Source organism: Crocodylus porosus, unplaced genomic scaffold (assembly GCF_001723895.1).
Source record: "Crocodylus porosus isolate Cpor-Errol unplaced genomic scaffold, CroPor_comp1, whole genome shotgun sequence".
Lineage (NCBI taxonomy): Eukaryota > Metazoa > Chordata > Crocodylia > Crocodylidae > Crocodylus > Crocodylus porosus.
In genome coordinates, this window is record NW_017728931.1 from 54,031,752 (window position 1) to 54,048,398 (window position 16,647).

Consider the following 16,647-nt stretch of genomic DNA (forward strand, 5'->3'; position numbering starts at 1 on the left):
CCCCTGGCATGACAAGGAACAATGGACACAAATTATTAGAGAGTAGATTTAGATTAGACATCCGCAAGAACTACTTCACAGTTAGGGCGGCTAGGAGCTGGAACCAACTTCCTAGGGAAGTGGTTCTGGCTCCTACCCTGGGGATCTTTAAGAAGAGGCTTGATGCCTACCTGGCTTTTCTCCCACCCAGGCAGGGGGTCGGACTTGAAGATCTACAAGGTCCCTTGCGACCCGACTTCTATGATGTGCACCCAGCAGCAAAAACAAAAGATCTTGAAAAGAAATGCTGAACTCCGGAAACATCTCAAACTCCACATCTGAACTGCAGTGCCTACATGGAACTAAACAAGTTGATCGGGGCACTTCACATCTTGCTACAGTCAGATGGGCTTGAATTCCATTCTATGCCTATTTGATATTATCTTTATAACCACAAGGCTACATAAGGCCAGAGCCATAATACACAAGGGGTTGTGATGGAAGGAAATACATGTATTAATTAATCCATATGCCTACTAGCTAGATGTAATACTTACTTTGTCACAAAGGCCAGGAGAACTGGTGCCAGGGATTTGGGAAAATAGTCCTGCTGGACCATATGGTTCAGAGTCATAAGTGGGCCATATAGGCTTGGAACAGTCTTTACCTTCTCTTCACTCTGTGGAGCCAGAAGTAAAGATGAACAAAAAGTCAGTCATGCAGAACTGTCACACTAAGTGCCTTTGAGTCCCTGCTTTTTTTCATTCTCTATCTTGGCTGGTCAGACAACAGCAGATGCCTCAAAAAGGAAAAGTCAAGTCACCTCTTTTACTACCAGAAAAATGGTAAGCAAAAGCAAGACATTTAATTCTGGTTGATGTAAAACAGAGGACTTCCAAGATGCAGAAGCTGATGCCCACAACAGACACCATAATTTTTTCCATATATGTTGAACTGAAGTTTCCATCTGCTGTAAAAGGGAGAGCTGCCTACTGCAGTATGCACACAATATTCTCTAGGACATGAGTCAGTCCCCCACACCCTCCCCTCCCTTCTCCCAAAGTCTGCATGTCAAACGTACAAGCACCGAGAAGACTCCCATCTGTCCTAATTCAAGCTGTTTTATGAGCTGGGGTATGGGGAAGATTAATACGTGTACACATAGAAAATCCTGGAGGAAATGTTTCCCAGAGATCCCATGCTAAGGTACTCACTTCAGCTGAGTGGGAAAGCAACAGCTCCTGTGAAGGTCTGTCAGAAGATGCAATTAATCCCTTCTGTACCCTTTCCACCCACAGTATACTGTTTTTAGGTCCCCCACATAATTACTTCTTGGAGCTTAGAAGAGGCCATCTGATCATCCAGATCAGCCACCTGTATCTATCACAGGTCAGCCCTACACTGAACCTGGTAGCTTGTGTTTGGAAGAGGAGCTTTAAAAGTTAAGGACTCCAGATTTCAGTTGGCAGTGAAATACAGAGAATCTGCCTGTCCCTTGGGGAAATCACCCTCTCCTTGTTAGTTAGAAATAAAGCATTTGTTTTTAATTTGGACCTGTCTGGCTTTAGCTTCCAGCCACTGGTTCTTGTTACACCTTTCTATGCTAAATTAAAGAGCCCTTTAGTGCTCTGTGCACTCTTTCACAAAGAGAGCCAAACTCCTTAAATCTTTCACTGAAGAGTCTTTTCTCCATCCCTTCAAAACATTGTGGCCCTTTTCTGTGCCATCTCCAGTTCCTTTGAATCCCTTCGAGCGTGAACAGAAAAGAATACAGCATCCCAGTACTAGTCTCAGCATGTGGAGGCAGAAGGCAAGTCTTTACCTCTATTACTTAATTATTTTGTTAAACTTCTTTTTCCTCCTACCATGATGCCAAGTTGTTTGTTCCCAGGACTCTAAACCATCTTTAGTCTCTGCTTTCCAGGCTACAACCTCTCCTGCCACAACCTGTATTGGTTGTTGTTAAATGTATGACTTTGCCCTCGACTGTATTAAAAATGAATTGCATTTGAACAGGTCCAGCTACTGCCTCATGTAAAAAGTGTAAGAAAGACGCTCAAAAACGCAGACTCAAATTCCCTATTCATGGATAGGCACACCACCCTAAATAGGTCACATACCCACAAGCCAGAAAAGGGTTTGGCGAACAGCGAATGACAGGCCTGCTAGCTCCCCTAGCAAGTTGGTTTAGGACTCTAAAGAAAAAGTCAGATGAGATAGGGGGCAGACTATCTTCAAGTTGTTCAACATTTGTAGTAAGAGGGACAGGGAACAGAAAACAGGAAGACTAGAACAAAATGTCCCACAAAACAGAGGACTAGAAAACTAGATAGGGCTCTGCAGCTGCCAATCAGCAGTGATGGACAGGGATTAGCAAGTAACGTACTCCCACGTGGGAGTGCCAGAGAAATACATTTTTAAGATGCCTCTCAGTTCCCAGCCTGTCAACACTGTTCCCCTAAGCAAAGGGAAAACTCCAGGAAGGCATGCAGAAAGAAACATGTTATAAAAATCTTATTGATTGTGGCATTTCATAGATTTGTTGACTCCCCACCCTCCGCCTCCCCAGGCTCTAGGAAAAATTGTGCCTTGTTAAGTTTCCCAGTCCCAGGGGCTGGAAGCTTTACACCTGTAGATGACATTGAAGAGTACCACTTTTAGCTTACAAGCAGAAAGCCCCACCCATCCTAAATTCACCTCAGCAAATCCTCTGTGTTCATCCTAATATTGTTAACCACCTTGTTGCAGATTATTACATAGCAACCTTGCCAAAAGGTTCTCTCCCGTGTAGCCATGCACTAGACACTCCAGTCCTTTGCAAGCATTGAGGAGACTGTTAAATGTTTCAATTGAATTGATCAGATTTCTATTATGTTTGATACTGTCCTTTATACAAAAAAAAGAAAAATCTTAAGAGCAGCCTTTATAGATACAAGGAAGATGAATAGGAGATTAATGCACATTATAAGTTGTAAAACTACTTGAGTATAGCATTTCATGGGTTTCTATAAAAGCTTGGGTATGGCAGCAGCTAAATATGTTTGCATGATCCTCCTTGCCTTAGAGATGTGATCTTGAAAAGACAAGCCAGGCCAAGTAGAACATAAATTAGGCATAACTAATCCACCTTCTGCACTCCAGCAGAATACTGCTCTTTCGAATCCCTGTTATCTCTACAGAGTGCTATTGTGCCTAGGCACCAGGCAGGCATAGGAGCTTTAATGTTCCTGTCTCCAAGGCAACATGATTACCCACAATCCATCCAGAAAACAACACACAGCTCCTGTCATTGCTTTTAACCCCTTCCTGCCCTCTCACCTTGAGCAGCCCCATGTGGATCAGCAGGCTGGTGATGAATGCGTCAGAATTAAAGGTGGCAGAAGTGAAGGCTTTTCTCATTAGGGCATCTAGGAAGAAATACACATATTGAGTTAGAGAACACAGAATACTGCAGTGGCTATTCTTCACAGAAGTCAGGCCCAGCTATATTCAGTTTATTGAAGTTGCTTCAAGTCCTAGTTTACAGCACTGGAATGCCACAGAAATGGGACCTAGCTACAGGCTTTAGGTCAAGTTTGCTACTGACTACAAAAGACCTTGACTAGTTAGATAGCTTTGACAATACCTTAATACAATGGTCTTCAACTGGTTGATCGTGATCGACTGGTTAATCAAGGAGCCTCTGACAGTTAATCTGTCTGCTCAGGGCACAAAGCCCAGTGTGCAGTGGCAGTTACCTTGCCCCACGCACAGATTTTTTGGGGGGGGAGGGGGGGGTGGGACGACATATGCCCCTGGGCATAGGCAACAGAATGGGGGCTAATGGGGCTTAGCCCTCCCAAAATACAGGGCAGTGGTAGGGCCACAAAGCAACCCAGCCATGGGCTTCCCGTAGCTGCAGCAGGGGTGTGGAGGGAGTGGAAGTGGGCTGGAGTGCAAGACAGAGCTACAAGTAGTTTGTCTGGGGGTGTCTGGCACAGGGAATGGGGGGGGGTGACTCCTGCCACTGCGTGTACCCCAGGAGGGCATGGGGGAGCCATGTGCCCCCAGATCTGCATGGGGGAGGCAGGCTGCAGCTGTGGGCTGGGGATAAGTCAGGCTTTTTCTGGCAGAGGGGCAGCAGTCACCCTAAAATTTGCTGTAGCCCACCCAACCACCCCTGCCCCCAGTGCCACTGCCACCCACCTCAAGCGCAGCCTGGTCCAGCATACTCACACTGGGAAGAGCCCAGCTTAGCCCTGGCCCCAGCCCATAGCCTGGTCTCCCCCAAAGCAGATCTGGAGGTATACACCCCCATGCCCTCCTGGGGTGCATGCAGTGGTGGGAGCCACCCTCCCCTCCCTGCACCAGGCATCCCCCCTGCTAAGCCATTCATGGCTTAGTCCTGCACCTCATTTGGGGGGCTCAGCCCCAAATAATTTCTTCTTCCTCCACTTATGCCCCCAGATTTTTGCCAGGATGTGTGCAGCAGCAAGAGCTGCCTCCTCCCCTCCAAAATGAGCTGCCCAGACTCTGACCTCCCCTGGCCTGGCCAGGGCCCCACTACGTCCCTTACCGTGAAGGCCTCAATCTGCACCTCACCCCCAGACTGATCTGTAAAAGCAGGAAGGGGGGAGGAAGTGGTAGATCTTGTGTTGCCCTTTACTTCAAAAAGTGATCTTCACCTTAAAAGGGTTGGAGACCACTGCCTTGATATATACAAATAAGTCTCTACTCTTGCAAGTGGTCTCCATGCAGGTTCTCAGAGTTGAAAACAGACTGGAGAGAGAGCTAAGTTACATGGATTCTAGTCCTCAGGACTGAGGCTTCATGGGGCCTACAGAAAGTCCATGACTGAAGCCATAGATAGGGCAAGAACCTTAACTTGATGAGCCTGCTGGGTACAAAACTCAGTGAGGGAAGGGATTAGCCTTGCTTGCCCTCAAAAATACAAGAAATGGACTTCCACTGGACTGAAATCAAGTATGCCAATGGATGGTATTTTCAGGGAATAGGTTTATGGTCTTTAGAACAAAGAACTAGTCACTTTTGGCACTGATCTTTACATCTTGGGGGGGGGGGGGGGGGGGGGTTGTTTTTTTTAAGTAGGACAGCTGTGGGGTCAATGTCAGGTATCCTCGGAGGGAAACAGTTAATAAGACAGAGATGTCTCATCCTCAAGAAACTACCATATCAACCAGTCATCATCTCAGCTTTTAAGGAGAAGCTATGGATAAGGGAATAGGTATGAAGCATCTCTGGACAACCAGGACATTTTCTACTGGTTTCACTTTAGATTTCAGTTTCCACAAAAGCCAAGACAGAACTCAGAATCATGTATGGATCTCCTGTTTATTCCAGGACAAGGCTAGCTGGCGATTTTGGTTATGCCACTGAGGCAAAGTGGCTTCAGCAACTAAGGATATTTGAATTACGCACAAGATGCCACACTTGTAAGCTAGGAGTCCATTGTTAATTGTGCATTAGTAACAACAGTTTAAAGAGATGCTACATCAAAGGGTAACCTTCTGTACCTTTTGCATAGGAACGAATACTGCTGGTAGATTTTTAGGGATGAAAAAACAGATAAATTTTCCTCCCCAGCCCAAGAGTAGAAGCACCTCTGTATCCCTGTGGAGTCCCAAGAATTCCACAGAAACCTCAGTCAATTGATTCATACAGTCTAAAAACTATGCCAAAAGAAATGTGTGGATGAGGTATACTGGGCCAGTGCTCCTTTAAGGCCTGCAAAGAACAGTGTCCCCATGCATACCTTCTCCAAACTGTCCCATGCTTTTTGGAGGAAGTTTTTCCAATTCCATTTGTTAAGGAAGATGAAAGATATCAAAGTTACTAGTATAAGGAACATCAGATGCCTCAGAAGTGGAAGGGATACTTGTTATCTAATCCATTTTAAAATTATAATCTCCTTGTATATGAGGTGCAACTCAACTGTGGAATTCATTGCCACTGGCTGTTAGGAGAAACTTCAAAAGGGAATCCACCAAAACAGTCAAATGGAGAAACACTGATTAAAAAGGAGAGCTAAAATAGATTTTGTTCCTCATACTTTGAGGAATAAGCCGAGGTCAGGCAGAGGTTTTGCACCTTTACACTTGTCAAAACAGGATGTCAGTCTTTCTTTCAAATATCTAGCACTAGCCATCATTGGGACAGGGCTGCCATAAAATGGCAGACCAAGATGGCTACTGTTGTGCCATTTATTTGATTTATAAAACTCAGGCCCTTCCCAACAAAGGCTCAGAGAAACTTACATTAAGTGGACAGAATAAACTTAGAAAAACAGGAGGATGAACAAGGGGAAGATGCCAAAACAACTTAAAAGGAAACTAGAGCAATTTAGAAGCTGCAGCTACTAGTTGGGCTCCAGGGTAACCCCCCTATCAGATGGAGACAGATTGAGTTACCTGTTGTCTCATGCACAGCTGTTTTCACTGGGGCTTCATCCTTAAACACAGAAGAGATCTTAAGGAAAGCCGTAGTCACCTTCTCTGCATCAGTTGCATCTGTCTGAAAGAGATGAAAATCAGGAGCCATTGAGTCCATTACAGGTGCTGTTGCTTCATAAGCAATGAACATTGCAACAGCAGCCTCCAAATGACTGGACACCAAGGGAGTCTCAGTTGTATCATGATGCATACACCATGCTAAAAGGTGGAGCTGCTCTGCTGGCACTATAGCTTCTCCAGAGGTGCCACTTCAAGTACAGTATTTCTCCACCATGTCCATTTGGACAACAGGAGGACTTAAATCTGGATTGTAAAGCTTATGGAAGAGACCACTTGCCAGGATTAAGCAGAACAGCCAACACCTGTGATACCAGCCACATTGAAGACACTGGCCTACTTACCTGCTGAGCTATCAAAACAGAACACTTGGGCCCTAATCGCACCAGTTTCTCTGGAGATGGGAAAGCAAGGAATGTGGCAACATCTATTGGAGGAGAAGACACTGGAGAGCCCTGAAACAGAGGATCAGATCTCAGTTCATTCTGGGGAATAACATCCAGTCACATGACTTTGTAGGGAAGGATGTCGCTAGAACAGGCAAGAGTGTTACAGGTCAGAACTTGAATACTAGGAACAAAAAAAACAAAACAAAACAAACAAACAAAAAAAACCTATACGACCAGAAAATAATGGAGATGGGTGGCAGCACTGTCAGAATTACGTGGGAAACTTGTGCAGCAAATACTATGGTTAGGCAGTTCCAGGACACTGTTTTCGTCTTTTTTTTTTTTTTTTCCTTCTGATTAACAATTTTCTACCCTTCCATATTTTACACCCCACAAACCTGAGAACAGAGAGCAACTAGGTCCTTAAAGGCATAAGGACTCCACCCACGTTCTCAGATTCCAAACATCCTCCCCATTCTGAACCTTGTCTCCTCCCTTCCCCTATGCAAGGAAATGAAAGTTAGTTTACATGTGAATCAAGGATCTTCTTAGAAGGCAGCAATTCTTGCTCTCCCTGCCCTCTCTCCTGCAACTGTTGCTGCTGCTCCTCCTCTTCCTCCTCATCTTCTTCCTCTTCCTCATCTTCCTCATCATCATCTTCCTCCTCATCCTCATCGTCTTCATCCTCATCGTCGTCCCCTTCATCATCACTATGAATTAAGATAAGAGCTTACATGAAGATGAGGTCTCTATAAGAGACCTCCTGGAACACAGAACTATTTTTAAAGGCAATTAGAAAATAGCTAAGGGTGTTCCCAAGCCTTAGCAGGAACAAGTCACTTCTGGGACTGACACTTCGGCCTGCAATGGGCAAGTTACGGTTACCGGGTTTCCAGGTCCAAGAAAGAGGACACCCATCACCAAGAGGGGTGGGAACGACGCAACATGACAGTGACATGCCCTCACTGCTGAGCCACAGCTCACCCACAGCCCTGCTTAAGCCCCTCACTCCCAAACAGTACTACCCTGCCCCCCACCCCTTGCTGGTGCCCCTCACTCCGCCCCCCAAGCTGCTGCCCAAACCAAGCAGCTCCTGCATTGCACGTGCGCCCACTCTGTTACACACACACACACACTCTGTCTCTTTCGCCAGAGCCTGTGTGGGGAGCATGCGACCCCCAACAGCCAATCAGCTTGCCTGCTGCTTCCAGCCCGGACCAGCCAAACCCAGACATTTCTTCTAATTTTAAAAACCTGCCCAGATACAGCACAGGGGTCAAAAAAGAGGACATGTTTGGGAAAACGCTAGGTAAGACAGCCTGGCAAGCTTAGGTCATCTCTTCCAGTTGGCCTCAGACCTGTAGTGAGGAGGTTGTTCCATCCAATAGTCCTTTGTAAGCAGCTGAAAAAAGAGTCAGTTCCTCACCTTAGGTTTGTTAGGAAAAGGCACCATTTGTGGGTAGAAGGGGTATGAGCTGAATAGGCCAAACTATTTTCATCCAAATCTTACAGCATTACCTTCAGATAAAGCTTGGGGGATAAACAGGAGGAACTTGTGCTCCTGGTTAACACAAATAATTACAGCGTCACAAGGGTAACAGAGATCTGGTGGGACTCCATACATGACTAGGTCACAGGTATAGATGGCTAAACCCTGTACAGGAGAGATCCAGTGGACAAAAGGGGCAGGGGTGTAGCTCTCTATATCAAGGAAAGCTACGCATCCCTGCAAGCCGACATCGGTGCCCAGGGTGGACAACTGGAGACCCTCTGGGTTAAAGTCTGTGGGGAACATGGCACAGGGGACAATGGTGAGAGTCTATTCCAGACCTCTCACCCAAAGTCAAGAGCTTGACCAGGAGTTTGCCAAGGAATTGGCTAAGGCTGCATGCTCCCAGTCCATGGTTTCCATGGGAGACTTCAACTACCCAGGCATCTTGTGGGAAGAGTGCTCGACCAAATCTGAGTGGTCGCAAAGCTTCCTTTCATGCGTGGATGATCTGTATCTGATGCAAGTCTACGGGCCGACAAGAGATAAAAGCATTGCTTGACCTGGTATTGGCAGCTGGGGACGACCTAATCAGTGACCTAACGATAGAAGGGAAGCTGGGGACGCAGCGACCACCTTCACCACCTGCTGTAAAGCTGGCAAGTCAGTCAGGAATACAGAAGTCCTCAGCTTCAGGAAAGCTGACTTTGACAAGCTCAGAAGGCTTGCTGGTGAGGACCTAAGAGACCATGATCCCAAGGAGAGGGGAGTTCAGGAAGAGTGGCTGCTCCTCAAGGGAGCAATCCTAGATGCACAAGCTAACGCTATTCCGTCTCGGAGGAAAGGCAGCAAAAGGGCACAGCAACCACCTTGGCTCAGCAAGGAACTAGCGGACCTCCTGTGTCTAAAAAGAAAGACCTACAAAAGGTTGGAGGACAGGATCCACCACCAAAAAGGAATATTCTGCACTGGTCTGGACCTGCAGGGAGTGAAGCAGGAAAGCCAAGGCTGCGATGAAACTCCAACTGGACACTAGTATCAAGGATAATAAAAAGTTTGTTTTTAGATATGAGGGGAGCCAGAGGAAAAGCAAGGACAACGTTGGACCCCTGCTAAACCAGATGGGACAACTGATGACCGACGCCCAGGAAAGAGCCAACCTACTAAATGGGTACTTTGCATCAGTCTTTCATCAGTCCCATGGGACGCCCTGCCCAATATGGGCCAGGGAGGCCCAGGTGAGGGAGATTCTTTGCCCTCCATCAATGCTGACCTTGTGAAGGAACACCTTGAGAGGCTGGACACCTTTGAGTCAGCCGGCCCCAATAGCTTATACCCCAGGGTAATCAAGGAGCTGGCAAGCATCATAGCTCAGCCCCCGACACAGATCTTTGAGAACTCCTGGCACTCTGGTGAAGTGCCTGAAGACTGGAAGAAGGCCAATGTGGTGCCTATCTTCAAGAAAGGGAGGAAAGTGGATCCTGCAAACTACAGGCCCATCAGCCTGACCTTTATCCTGGGGAAGGTCTTGGAAAAGATTATCAAAAAGAGGCCATTCTTAACTGGACTGGCCTATGGCAACATCCTGAGGGATAGCCAGCATGGGTTTGTTGTGGGTAGGTCTTGCTTGACCAATCTCATTTCCTTTTATGACCAGGTGACCTATCACCTGGACAAGGGAGAAGAGATTGATGTCATGTATCTTGACTTTAAAAAAGCCTTTGATCTGGTATCCCATGATCGCCATTTGGCAAAACTGGCTAACTACAGCCTCAGGTCTACCACGATTCACTGGCTGGGAAATTGGCTCCGTGGTTGGACCCAGAGGGTAGTGGTTGACAAAAGTCAATCGTCATGGTGTCCTGTGATCAGTAGGATCCCTCAAGGCTCTATCCTTGGACCTATTTTGTTCAACATCTTCATTAACGATGTAGACATTGGTATCAGAAGTGGACTGACCAAGGTCACCAATGATACCAAACTCTGGGGTAAAGCATCCACACTTGAGGACAGGAGGGCGATCCAAGCTGACCTTGACAGGCTCAGCAAATGGGCAGATGAGAACCCGATGGTGTTTAACACCGAAAAATGCAAGGTTCTCCACCTTGGGAGGAAAAACCTGCAGCACACTTATAGGTTCGGCAGTGCTATGCTGGCTAGAACTACAGATGAAAGGGACTTGGGGGTCACGACTGACCACAAGATGAACATGAGCCTGCAGTGTGATGCTGCTGCTAGTGAAGTGAGCAGAATGCTGGCTTGCATCCATAGATGCTTCCTCGAGCAAATCCCGGGACGTCATTCTCCCATTGTATTCAGCCTTGGTGAAGCTGCAGCTGGAGTACTGACCCCAGTTTTGGGCTCCACAATTCAAAAAGGATGTGGAGAAACTTGAGAGAGCCCAGAGAAGAGCCACACGCATGATCAGAGGTCAGAAAAACAGGCCTTATGACAGGAGGCTGAGAGCTATGGGGCTCTTCAGCCTGGAAAAGCACAGGCTCAGGGGTGATCTGATGGCCACCTGTAAATTTATCACGGTGACCACCAGGATCTGGGGCAATGTTTGTGCACCAGAGCGCCCCAAGGGATGATGAGGTCAAACGGCTATAAACTCCTCCATGATCGTTTCAGGCTGGACATAAGGAAGAACTTCTTTACTGTCCGAGCCCCCCCAAGGTCTGGAATAGCCTGCCATTGGAGGTGGTTCAAGCACCTCCTTTGAACGCCTTTAAGAGAAATTTGGATGTTTATCTTGCTGGGATCCTATGACCCCAGCTGACTTCCTGCCCCTGGGGTAGAGGGCTGGACTCGATGATTTTCCAAGGTACCTTCCAGTCCTAATCTCCATGAAATCTGTGGAAGTTGAGGAGTACATGGATGGCAGTTGCAGAGTTCCTGCTCATGTAGCGAGCAGCAGAGAGAACAGTCCAAGAAAGACCTCTGACAGTACTGGGAGAGGCTAATTTCTAAAGAACTTGCAAGGAAGGTGTAAGAATCAGAGCTCTGCTATTTAATTGCAAGCAGACCTCTATCATAAGCTTTCTTTGTGTCCTACCTCAAGGATCCCAGCACATCTGCCATGTTGAAACCTTCAAGGATCTCCTGAAGCTGCTCACAGCCTTCTTCTCCCAGACAGTTACCTATGATATGAGAAAAGGAGGAAAGCCAATTTAAATGCACACACACAAAAAATAATAATAATAATAATAATAATAATAATAATAAAAAATCACCAGCATTCAATGAAGTTCCCATATGTGATCCATTTCTCTAATTAATATAACAGCTGCTTGATTTCTATAACACCTTTATAACAAAACACCTTACAGACAGTCCATAAGACAGACCTGTCTGCAACTGAAACGCAATAGGCATTTATGCATTGGTGCGAGATGGGAAGAATACTTCTGAACCCCAGTTGCAAGGGGAATTTGAAAGATAAGGATTTTAATTGGCCAGAAGAGATTTGAGTAATGAAAACTGGATTCCTCTATAATAGTTTTCACAGTGGATGATGCTGGACCAATTAAACTATGTTGCACAATACCGCTAAAATGCAGCTGCAGACAGTAGCTCAGCACTGCATAGTGAGCGGGAAGCTTTGGCCAAGGAACTGAAAGCAAACCTCTAAGCTTTAAAAATAGTGTACGTGAATATCAAAACAACCTATAAAAGCACACAGGACTGTACCTTAGTCTCATCCTTAAAATTCACATGGTACTCAAATTTAGTCCCAACACCTTCTGAGCTAGATAAGCAGACCAACAGGATTTGAAGCTGTGACTCGAAAGGTTTAATTATAAGCCCATTAAAATCCCGACTCAAGAAAGAACTATTTGCTTAGTCAGCTGAGTAACTCCATGAGATCCTTTAGCTACAGAGGCACTGATATTTTAGATCAGGAATCTCCTTTAGAAAGGCTGGGGCGGTCACAGCTCTATGCCACACTGCACCACAAGCACCCTCAAAACGCTGTAGATGGCACCCTCCTCCCCTACTGTAATGTAACCATGTGCCTGTTTGCCACACACTCCCAACATGTACAAAGAGCACTGCTCCTACTATACTGTGCCACACCCCCACGGTCCATGGGTCATCTTGAACCACCCAAATGCAGGCTCCTTTGGCCCCAACCCCAACGGGTAAAGGACAGGCAGTGGGAACCAGAGAAGGAAGGGGGAAGCCCAGAGACAACAGGGAGAGAAGCAGCACCCAGACTGGGATGGGAGCCTGGGGACTCAAATGTTAAGTCTCCTGAAGGGTTGTGTGGGCTATGAGTTGGACAGCCCAATTTTAGTAGTAGGTTGCACCCCAGGAAGTGTTGCTTTGCAATTCTGAATGGGTTTTCAGGTGATTCTGACATAAGGGAATCACTTTTTTCATCACTTCAAATCCTTTGGTAGTACTGTGGATTTGAATAAACAGTATCTAGGGCAATATTTTTCTCCCTACCCCTCCACCATTAAACATGGGGAGAGCTCATCATCTTGGATTCAGATAATAATAATAATAATAATAATAATAATAATAATAATAATAATAATAATAATAAAAGGTTAAAAAAAAAAAAGTCAGCTCTAGCCATGGCCCCAACCCATGGTTAGGGTTTGTAATTTAATCGGGATTCAGATAATAATAATAATAATAATAATAATAAAAGGGTTAAAAAAAAAAAAGTCAGCTCTAGCTATGGCCCCAACCCATGGTTAGGGTTGGAATCAGAGCCACTGTCACCCCATAAAGGCAGTCCCAGGACCAGGTTGGAGCAGGAGCCACAGCTGCCTGGCCAGGCAGGGGCTGGAGCTAACATGTGCTCTGTGCCCTGGGTTGGACCAATGACTGAGGGTAAGTGGTAATGGGCAGGTGGGTGGAAGAGGAAGCAAGTGGCATGGGTACACAGACACCCAACACAAGGATGAGGGGGCAGTAAAGGGCAGAGGTCAGGCCACTTGACTCACCTGCCACCTCTCCCCCTCCACCTCCCCCAATCCACTGCAGTGGCTGGGGATGAGAAAGAGGAAGACAAATAAAAAAAAAAAAGAGAGACACCCGTCCAATAGTTATATTCTAGATGTGGAAGATTATAACAAAAACGTTATAAATTCTCCATGTATGGGTTCTAATTATTAGGGGAATGATCTTAAAGTCATCTTTGATTCAGGCAAATAGTGTTTCAGTTCTGTAGGAATCTTCTCAACTTCACCACTTGCATACCGTTAAGATCCAGTTTCTCCAACTCTGACTTGTCTTCAGTAGCCTCTGCAATAGCTAGGGCAGCATCTCGTTTGATTTCACAGAATGACAAGTTCAGTTCCTGAGAAGCAAAAGACACCGTATAGAGATTCTGTAAGCAAACTTGCCCAGTAATAGAGCATACTAGAAAGAGCTGATCCTAATGGGATGTTCTCAGGACTAAGACCATTTAAATTTAAAATGACATTGGAATTTCATATGCAGGAATCAGAGAAATTTCTCACCAGTATAGGAACAAATGGATTTTTGCTTTTATGTCTTTACTTGCTGACTTTGAAGGCTTATAATTTTCACAAGCATTGGGTCCTTCTGGAGACTGGCTGTTTCATTCCTTACAAATTAGCAAAGATCTAAATATTACAAAGATTCATTCATATTTAAAGGCCAAAAGGGAACATTTTGCTCATCTAGTCTGATATTTGGCAACAAGTCTTTGCTGCCCATATACCCTACAATGCCTTCACCATACCTATATTTTTGGAAATTTCTTTTCTCTATAGGAGTGATAATTTTTTAAATCGATGGTGGAAGCTATTTGACTGATGCCTCAATTTTCACTGTGGCTATCTATAATCAGAAGATGCAAAGTAGAAGACATTTTTCTTTGTGAGTACCTAGAGTAATTTCTACTAGGAAACATGGTCAACAGGAAGGAACAAGTAATAGTGACTGGCCAAGGAATTACTTAACTGACAGCTGTCATCCCCCCACCAATGAGCTACAATCAGTCAAAAGATCCCCAAGAACAGTCCCAATAAATGTTTCACAGTTGTAAGGGGACAGAAAAGTGGACCAAAACGTATAGACTGTTTCTTCCTGCATCACTGAAGGAGAACTTCATTTCTGTCCAGTAGTCTGTGGAATAACACTAAGAGGAAGAAAGACATGTTGTCTGGTGAAGAGAGTTTAAGGTGAGTAACAGAAAGTGGTACCTTTAATTTATGGAGCCCTTCTTTGACAGCTTCAGCAATAGCAATGGCACCCTTTGAGCGCACCAGGCAGTCTCCAAAGTTGATCACTTCTACCTGGCGGAGAGTCTTCAGAGTCTAAAAAGTAGAGAGCGCACATGCATATCAGAGTGGAGTATGTGATGGGTAAAAGCAAGCATCTGCTCACACTACTCAAACAGGAAACAGCATCTTCTCTCACTGTGCTTCACCATGACATTGGACCCAAGGCCACCAAGAAGTGGCTGTCATTATTTACATACACAGAAGTAGGAAGTCAGAAGCGAAAAACACCCGATACAAATATTTATTTAGAGTAACTCACTTCTGCCATGGCCAAAGCTCCCTTCTCTGTGAAGGTGTTGTCATTTAAGTTGATAATCTTCAGCAATGGGTTTATAGCAAAGGCCTGGGCCAATGCTGTGATGCCAGGATGGTTGATTCCATTCTGTGGCATATGAACCTCTTCCAGGGTCCCAATTATCTGGAACAATATGAAGATGAGAGAAGATACAACTTCAGCTTCAGCAGAAACCACTACCACCCTCCCAGAATTAGCCCATAAGTTGCCTCCCTGTCACACAAGTCAGCTATCCCTCATATCAGAACACCCTGAGAACCCATTCAGACTTGCAAAACATCACTTTCTCCCTGCAATCCTGCTAAATGCTGCAGGTGCATCCTTTTGCATTTCAAATTATGCTTCTAGTGGCAGTTCAAGGCTAATTAACATGTTAAATGTGCATAGTCAGAGCTGGCTTCCTCTTAGGGTGTCACCATCTTTCTGATCTAGATATCTCAGAACAACAATTCTCACCCTTGGTCATGTCACTCAGTTCACTTCTGGGCTGTTACATCATCGGGTACAAGTTAATTTCCTCTCAAGTTCTGCTTCTTGCTCTGACAGCTTCAGAGGAAACCCTCTGAAGTGGGACTGACTGACTACAACAGTTTGGTTTGTGTACAGAGCACATTAAAGCACACATTTAAGGAGCCTATGTACTATAGCATGAAACTCAGAAGAATCCTGTATATACAAATCCTACTCTTACTATGTGAAAAGAACACACTAATTTTAAAGATTGCAGGCCAAATTTTAAACTTCTATACTGTGCCAAGTTGTTCTGCATTCTTGGAACGTTCAAATACTACATGGTATACTAATTCTCAACCAAGATACTGTGGCATCCTGAGGTTCCTTGAGATCCTTTCAAGAGAGTGCTGTGGGGTGCCACACAAACACAGGCACTTTTAGAGCTACAAACATGCCAGCAGAATGGTGTCAGAGGAGGGGCAAGCTGAAGTGCTCTGGGTCAAGATACAAGGGGGCTATGGGGAGAGGGATCTAGCAGTGGGGGTCTACTACAGACCCCCCCCAACCAAGGGGAGGAGCTGGACCAGAAATTTTCAGGCCAGCTTGTAAAGGCACTTAAGGCAAGGGATGTAGTTGTCATGGGTGATTTAAAATTACCTGGACATCTGCTGGGAGAACCATTAAGCTAGGTCGGACTGTTCCAGGAGGTTCCTGGCCGAGATACAGAATCTCCACTTAATTCAGGAGGTACACAGTCCCACCAGAGGAAATGCCCTGTTGGACCTAGCCCTGGGCACAGGCAATGACCTGGTAAAGGATCTCCAGGTTCTTGACCACCTGGGTGATAGCGATCATCGCTCGCTGGAATTCATCATCCAGTGCAGGGTGTCAAGGGCCTGCAGCAAAGCAGCAGCCCTAGACTTCAAGAGGGCCAAGATGAGTGGTCATTCCTTAAGGAGACTGTGCTCAGGGCCCAAGGGGTGACCATCCCAACAAGCGGGGCAAGAGTGCCCGAAAGCACCCCCCTTCTACCGGTTGTACACCGCCTTTTTGGCAATCAAGCGTTCCCAGACGCCCTTGGTGAGCCAGGGGGGCTATCTCCAAAGCGTAATATACCTCCTCTGCTCGGACCTGTAGGGGCGCTGTCAGGAAAGCCAAGGCAGACATAGAGCTAGGACTAACATTCAAAATCAAAGATGACAAAAAGTCCTTTTTCAAATATATAGGGAGGATGACGAAAGCACCAGGAAATGTGGGGCCCCTGCAAGAT

General features: G+C 45.8%; 1 protein-coding gene across 2 annotated transcripts in view; it reads right to left on the reverse strand.

Annotated features, from left to right (window-relative positions):
- RANGAP1 (Ran GTPase activating protein 1) overlaps nt 1–16,647 on the reverse strand; it is a 38,547-nt gene that overhangs the window by 12,585 nt on the left and 9,315 nt on the right. For both annotated transcript variants that reach the window (XM_019545006.1, XM_019545007.1), the window contains exons 7-15: nt 14,889–15,047; nt 14,549–14,662; nt 13,578–13,677; nt 11,419–11,503; nt 7,404–7,584; nt 6,830–6,940; nt 6,387–6,489; nt 3,298–3,386; nt 537–658 (exon numbers count right to left, since the gene is read on the reverse strand). In XM_019545006.1, the coding sequence (XP_019400551.1) occupies nt 537–658; nt 3,298–3,386; nt 6,387–6,489; nt 6,830–6,940; nt 7,404–7,584; nt 11,419–11,503; nt 13,578–13,677; nt 14,549–14,662; nt 14,889–15,047 (1,064 nt within the window). The remainder of the gene's footprint in view (nt 1–536; nt 659–3,297; nt 3,387–6,386; nt 6,490–6,829; nt 6,941–7,403; nt 7,585–11,418; nt 11,504–13,577; nt 13,678–14,548; nt 14,663–14,888; nt 15,048–16,647) is intronic.